The 8242-nt window shown below is 36.7% G+C and overlaps 1 protein-coding gene across 2 annotated transcripts in view; it reads left to right on the forward strand.

Annotated features, from left to right (window-relative positions):
• TMEM18 (transmembrane protein 18) overlaps nt 1-8022 on the forward strand; it is a 123640-nt gene extending 115618 nt beyond the window's left edge. For both annotated transcript variants that reach the window (XM_085610789.1, XM_085610790.1), the window contains one exon: nt 6446-8022. In XM_085610789.1, coding sequence (XP_085466915.1) covers nt 6446-6544 — 99 coding nt within the window. In that variant the 3' untranslated portion in view covers nt 6545-8022. The remainder of the gene's footprint in view (nt 1-6445) is intronic.
• The last annotated feature ends 220 nt before the right edge of the window (nt 8023-8242 follow it).

The following is an 8242-nucleotide window of genomic DNA, read 5'->3' on the forward strand; positions in this document are numbered from 1 at the left end:
GGCTTGTAAATACAAACGCCGCTAGTGGGCTGCAGCACTGTTTGTGCCACCCACAGAAGCGGCCTAGTAAAATGTGTCTAGGATCTGCCACTGCAGAACCTGCACGCAGTCAGGTACTGTCGCGCTGGCTGCGGAAGTGCACCCACTTGCCAGTCCCTAAACCTTCCCTTAACTGCATGTTAGCCACCCCTCTGGTAGGCCCAAGGGCAGGGTGCATTGTAGGCATAAGGTAGGACATGCCCTGATGTGTGTGGCATGTCTTATTAGTGAATTACAGCCCTTTTCGTTTTTCACTAGTGAAGGCTGCTGGGATTGCTACATGCTGTGATCCCAGTGGACTCATAGAGCATGGTAGAAAGTCATGTTTAGTATGCCTGAACTCAGAATAATAAAATACTTCTTTTAGTAAAGTTTATTTTAATATCCTGTGTTTGTAAATACTACTTTTAGAAGGTTAGTATTTACTGATCTGGCCATCCAGTCCGCCTCTGCGCTGTGTGTGTGTTCTGCCTAGTAACAAGAGGCTAAACAGAAATGTTATCTCGTTCTTTTCAGCCTAGCGAGGCATTTATAATTTGTTTAAATAATTGGTTTACCCAGCACTATAACATGATTTATTCACTTGCTGATAATTGATGCCAAACAGAAGTTTCAGCCCAGCGAGGACTTTTTATATTTGTTTAAACCAAATAATCAGCTGCAATTCAGTTCTTCTGTGTCTACCCAGCACCAAAACATGATTATTGTGCTAACTTTTATCATACGCAATCAACTTGTGTTATACCTGTGTTTTTCAGCACACATGATTTTCAGCGCATCCCTTGACTCAGGTTTTCACGCGCCTTTCTTTTTACATCACATCCCTTGCAATTACACAGGTGTAGCCAGTGACACTTTTTGCATCGTCATGGGTGAACGTGCACGTCTGAGGCACGTTTACTGGCGCATATAAACAGTTTCCCTTCTCTCGCCTCAGTACTGCATCGGACTGAGAGCTGGAGAGATGCTTTTTCACCAGATCATGGTAAGTGCGAAGTCTCTAGCCTTGACCCTCCTTAATCATTTAAACAGACACCCTTTTAAAACCCCTTCATTTTCGTTACAGTAAAATTACTCGACTGGCTTTAAAGGATTTAATTAATTGTGTCTAATGTGAAAAAATGGTTATAAAACAGTAAAGGGAAGTGCTTGTTTTTCGGAATCCTGATTCATTTACAGATGTGTATATAAATCTTCTTCTACATTTAAACCTGCAGGAATTTTGCAATTTAATTTTATTATGTACTTAGATTCTAATCTTCTCAACTGCTTCTCATGGTTTCCCCCTCTCTCATTCAGTCTCACTGCATCTATCACATAATAGGATAAACCCGCTATGTTTTTTTGGTGATGTTGTTCAAAATGGCGTGCCACTGGGTACGTTTTATCTCAATTTTTAATTGCTCTTAGATGTTGCAACACTCTTTTATGGACTGGTAAAATCGTGCTGCCCACGTACCTCAGGCCACAAGGACACTGAAGCACGTAGACAGCATGATCTAAATTGCAAGTGTAATGACCTTTGATTTTGAATTCCTTACTTGCTAGACTTGATGTATATTGGGTGGTGTTAATCCCATGAATGCAGGCTTTACATTTTGTGCATTTAATAAAGCCTTCTTTTTTATTTAACCACATCTTGAATGGTTTCTTGGGCATTTTTTTCAGTACATTACTGACCAACATTTCTTTGAAGCTTCTCGCTTTTCTAAATGTTAGTTTGGGCCTTTTCTGCACAATTTTACCCAGCACTGGATCGTTTCTGATCAAGTGCCAGTGTTTGGATAGAATATTCCTCACATGTGCATGTTGTGTATTAAACGTAGTTCTCATCCTGCATTCATTTACATTAGGAGTTTCTTTTTTCATCTTGGTGTTGCTTTTCTTGAATAGAATATCTTCTCTTGTTCTTTTCTTAGCTTTCAAAATGGCTGAGTCTATACACTGATCTGGAGACCCTCTCGCCTGAAATCGCGTATGCAGAGTTTTTAACTCATTATCACAGTTGGCTTTATTGCTGCAATTGCGAATTGTTCTAAGGCTTTCCCCATATGGAATGCTGTTAATTAAGTTCCGAGGATGAAAGCTCTTATCATGTAGCAACGTATTGCCTTACGTAGGTTTGCGATACAACACTGTTTCCAATTTACCTTTGTCAATATAGATAGTTAAATCTAAAAAATTGACTGTGGTATCGCTAATGGCACTGGTAAATTTTAGATTCAGGTCATTGGTTTGCAAGTGTGTAATGAAGTCAATTACAGAGTCCTTGGAGCCTTTCCACACGATGAACAAATCATTGATGAATCTGCTCCAATGCATCACATTATTTTGCCAAATTGATGGGTACAATTTTTGGATCACCTGCTCCTCCCACCAGCCCATATGCAAATTTGCAAAGCTGGGGGTGAAGCAGGTGCCCATCGCCGTACCGCATATCTGATGATATAACTCCCCATTAAAGAGAAAATAGTTATTTTTCAGACAAAAGGCTGTCATTTCCATAATCATCTGGGTGTGTGTCCAGAATTTGACTGGTCGATTGCCTAAAAAGTATTTGACTGCATTTAAGCCATCTTCATGGCAAATACTGGTATATAGACTTGTCACATCTATAGTTACCAATAAAAAAGCACTTTCCCATGGCATATCGTATACTCGCTTGAGAAAATCCCCTGTATCTTGGATGTATGATGAAAGATATATTGTCAGGGGGCATAAAAAAGAGTCTACAAACCTAGAAGTATTAGCTAGTGCACTATTGATAGCCGAAATTATAGGACGGTCCGGTGGATTAGATTGATCTTTATGTATCTTTGGTATTAGATATAACACAGGTGTCACTGGATTGCTGATTTTTTAAAAATTAATTTCTTCTTGTTTCAATAGCCCTCTTATGTACCAATCTGATAACATACTATTGTACAAGGCATGACTGTTCTGCATAGTTGGTTCAGATATTTTAACATAATTTGAACGATTGTATAATTGTTTATATGCTTCCAGTAAATATTTAGTTTGTCCCAAAATACCACATTGCCGCTTTTATCTGCGTTTCTTACAATGCAGTCAGAATTCATTGCTAATTTGTTGACCAAAGCAAGATATTCACGTTGTTGTTGTGGTATTATTTTTTGTTTAGACAGTGTTTTAGTACATAATTGTTTTAGTTCATTGGTCACCAATTCGCTGTAGATGTCAACTGCGTCTTTTCCGGTCATGGGGATAAATTTGGAGGTAGGTTTAAAATGTGTTGGATCATTACTTGTAATGCTGATACCTTCACCTTCTGCCACTAATATAGCTTGATCAATATCAGCACTTATAATGTCAGATGGTTGAGAGGAGCATGGTTGTTGCTGTAGATGGTGCATATCTAGCTTTAAATTCATATCATCCACCACTAATTCAGTAGTGGCCTCAGGTGTAGAAAAATCTTTGCACGGTGTTAATGTTCTCGTATTATTGCTGAAATATTTTTTCAATTTTAATGATCGAACGAATTTGAAGACGTCCAACCTAGTCTGAACATAGTTGAAATCTTCTTCCGGGCAGAATGACAAACACAATTAATTTTGTTAGGTGTTATGAGGGAATCACACATCACTAGAGTTACAAAAAAGACTGTAGATAATTTTATTAATTATTGTCCACTTGGGCTGTATTAACTGCAATACAATATGTAATCAATATATATAGATCAGCCGGAATATGTTCGTATAAATTTTGGCATTTACCAAGTGTTGGTTTATAATACAATAGGCACTAGCCGTTGTACAAATAAGTTGATATTTCGAGTCATCGTAGGATGGTATGATTAACGGTAACCTTATCAATTGTTGCCCACTGGGGCATGGAATCTTTAGAGCATAGTGTGCAGATACGAACACGCTTGGTTTTGCATATAATAATGTATTTAAAATTTTTTATTTAATGATTAATTATGAGATCAAATTTATTTGAGGTGTACCTACACAATTGAGACTGACAATTTGGATGTATTGCAAATTGTAGAAAAGAAGTTCGAATTTATTTAGAATGATAGTAGACAAAAACTAAGAGTCTTTTTTCTAGCACACTGTGTATGTAGTTCATCGTGGAATCTCTGTTTAAGCTGTGGCACATTTAAAAATGGCAAGTAAACTTTATTTAAACTATTGGTGAGCAAGCCTGCAGGTCAGGCGAAACGCGTCCAGCAGCTGACGAATAAATCTATTTTGCAGCACAAGACACGGCGTCGTCATTCCTTACTAAGGAACTTTGGTGGCAATATACATATATATATATATATATATATATTTATAAAACATATTTAAACTTTACAGAAACCCACATTCACTGGATGATGTCATCAGTGATGTCACTGACCATGTCATGAGTGATGTAATCTGTGACGTCATCAGCAGTGCATTACGGGGGCGCGAGTTATAGTTATCTCAACTAACTATAACAGACAAATTTCTCTGATTTTATATGAGTCAAATGTCCAACTAACTATAACGTCCCTGAAACCTATGGTTTTTTCAGTGAATTTCTAAGGTTTTTTTAAATGCTAATTCCTAACTATAACATCCCTGAAACCTATGTTTTTTTCAGTGAATATATATATATATATATATATATATATATATATTTTTTTTTTTAAGTTTGCAGAGTACTGCACTAGTATGTAGCAAGTACGCGTACGTTACAGAAATAATACAAAAGTTAAATATGCAAAAAATACACTGTAGTATTCTGTATTTGTGAAATATAATGTAGTACTATATAATTTTAATTTTTCCTATCTTTTTTTTATTTTTGTAAGTACCGCAGGAAATAAGCGGAATCTCAAAATGTTTTACATTAATATGTAAAAAATTAAAAATACACTAAGTACTTATTTGTGAAATATAGTGTAGTACTGTGTATTTTTGATATACATTTTTTTTTATTTTGTGCGGGCTGCGGTACTTTCTAGGTAGTACAGTGGTACTTTAAATATTTAAAAAATAAAAAACTGTAGGTTATATTTGTGAAATATAGTATAGTAGAGTGCATTTTTGTTTATTTAACAAATTTAATTTAAAAAAATTTCTAAGTACTAAGGTACTTTCAATTTATCACTGCGACACACTTTTAAAAAAAAATATATCAAGTAATAAAATTACTGTTACCTACTTTTACATATTTACCGAAAGTACCTCAAGCCTTCTTATGCTCTTAATAAACAGTAGTACACCATATTTCACAGTAAAACCCACAATGCAGACTGAGTATGAGCTAAATAATATGGCTGCCTTTTACTTTTGTAAAGGCAGTTATTAGCCAATCATATTCTACTTCAAGATCGGCAAGTACCACAGTATACCATGAAATTCCCACGAAATACTGCGGCCTAACGTATCACAACGTTTTAGTTCCTTTTAGATTTAAAACTACATAACCAAACTACATCTACTACCAAAAGGATTAGCTATTTTCCTGTCACTTTTCATTAAAATCGGTTCACCCATTTTACCATAAACGGCTAGGTAGAAAGTGTATGGAAATTGCATTGGTGCACATTTTATGTCAAACGCACCCTTTTTTCTTGGCAACCGCTTATGAATCATCATGAAACTGTGTCATTCGCAAATGTAGTAAACGGAATAGGTCTACAAAGTTTTGTAGAGATTCGCCAAATGGTTGAAAACACTCATGACAGAGAACTGATTTCTTGTGGAGTGCAGAATAACCAAAATGTTGCGATAACGTAGAGAACAACATTTGCGATGCAAGCATCCTTGTACCATTTGATACGGAAAAGAACACTATTGTAATGGTTTATGCCAGTGCTACTGGCATTGGCACAATGTGATCCCAGAAGGTAGGCTCATCTGAAAGAACTGTTACCTTTGCTTTACGCTCCTTGACTGCTGTTGAGCATCACCACTCTCTCATCGAAAAGGAGACCTTAGCAGCAGCATGGGGAATAGAATATTTTAGAACACACATATGGGGACATCAGATTACTCTCCGTACTGACCATAAGCCTTTGTTAGAAGAAATGATCCCCACATGGAGCGGGGAAGGGTTCACCAAGGCTTGGGAGACTGGCTTGTTGATTCACATCCACAAATGAAGAGGCTGGCACTTTGGCTGGCTCCTCGTCGCCAATCTATGCTATAATTAAGGGTCTATCACACCATCAGTACGTGGAGAAAAGTTTATTGGTTCACAGGTCTTCATTGCGTTGTGCTCCTCTTTCCAGGCAGCAGGAGCTGGCACTCTGACTGTGTTCCAAGAGTATTATCCTGACAATAGAATTATCAATCATAAACACTCCACACACCCGTGCTAATACAATGATATGAAGCAAGTGAGATCACACCGTACTGTATCAGAAATATTGATTGATTTTAACAATTCTATTTTTACTTTTCAGATTAATTGGGTTTGTAAAACAATACGAGTAATGACTGAACTCAAGACGCTACAGCGGAAACGGAAAGCTGATAAAGAAAAGAAAAGCAAAGCAGAATGAATGGGTCACATTTCTTGTATTTTAATAATTGCAGCTGTCTTTGAAGTAATTATGTTCATTAAATGGATCCATAATAAATATACTTTTGTACTGCAGATATACCTTTACATGTTTAAAGAACATGAGTTACTTGTTTCTTTTCAATGAGTACTCGAGGCATTGTTGTTTGTGCCATTTTATGTGTATATGGTCGCTGGGCACTGTATTGCAGAACTTGCATTAGAGAAGGTTCTGGGTGTGAGTATGCTTAGACAGAAGTCTTGTTTAAAGCTTCATAGGTTGTGGAAGAGTGGCAGTTTTCATAGTTTACTTGGGTGACGGTGCCAGGTTTTATACATCATATCGGGAAGCATGTACTTAGTTTAGAGTTTTTTATGACTAGTTTCTTAGCTTGTCTTGGCATCTGGCTTCTGTCATGAACGTAGGTTGCAGAATGCCAGGTAACACCAAGATCCTCGGAAATTCGTGAAAGATCAGGGAGAGAAATTAAAAGAAGAATCACAAATGGAGACTTTGAATAGCTGGTTCGCAGAGGCTGGAGCACACAATTATTAGGTGAGCTTCCAGGTCAGACTAAAACTACAACCAATCGGAGAAAGTTTTGGAGGAAAGGAAGGCACTTCCATAGGAATTTAAAAAGGCAGCAGTAGTAAAAGCCGGTTGCCTCTCCTCTGCTTAGTTGTTTGGTTCCTTGATGGTAGCCCAGCTGCTATTTTTCCCTTTCCATCACTTTTATTGATTTTTGCCCATTCCCCTTTACGTTTTAAAAGTTGGGACTTAAAGAGATACAGGTCCTAAGCCATCTTGAGAATGGTCCATTCAGTGTGACCTTGGGACCTAATGTCACACTGATTGGACTATTCTCAAGATGTATCATAGACGTGGAAGAAATGTGGACACCCCCTTGAAATTGTGTGCAATAATGGGAACAGATTGTTAGGATAAACACACTGTGCTATATGTATATGAAACAATTAGTCCACCGACCTACGTATTGCAATTTGCATGGCCCTGATTGTTTATTATAATAATAAAAAAAAAATCTATTAATCATATTGAATATGCAATGTACATGAATTGATATGAAATAGTAACTGAGTCTGCTTTTGTCTCTAATAGAGTGAATATGTCCCTATAAGTAACTGTTTCCAAATAGAATTTTGTTTTCTGCGACATTGTGAAAATGATTGCTTGTGCACTCTAAGTCTTTGTACATCATGTTGGTTTAATAAGTTAAAATCCTTGCTGTTGGCATTTAGTCAGCTGATGATGGAAAGTTAAATTCCGAGGAAGACAATCTCAGACTTTCTTCCTAACAAGGTCAGTAAATTAAACTGAGTAATTGCCTGTTATTTACAGCCTTTTATCAACGCAATATACTACCACTTTTGTTTTCCTAATCGGAAATGTGAAATATGCTGAAGATTTGTTTTTGTAATATTAAATATACATTTTAAATAAAGCCTACGTAAAACAAACACAGCAGGTGCAGTTACTAGTGTTAACTATTTACTTTGACATGGAATACTCGGTGCCTGGCGGAAAGTTGCCTCCCTGACTATGGTAACTTAATTGAACAGTCTTGATGCAGTATTACACGGTTATCATAGGTACAAAAAAAGCATTGAATGTTCATCCAGGAATTTTTTTAAAACAAAAAGAGTCTTTTAACGGTTCATTCCAATACAAATATATTTA

This window comes from Triturus cristatus, chromosome 6 (genome assembly GCF_964204655.1).
Source record: "Triturus cristatus chromosome 6, aTriCri1.1, whole genome shotgun sequence".
In the NCBI taxonomy this organism is placed as follows: Eukaryota; Metazoa; Chordata; class Amphibia; order Caudata; family Salamandridae; genus Triturus; species Triturus cristatus.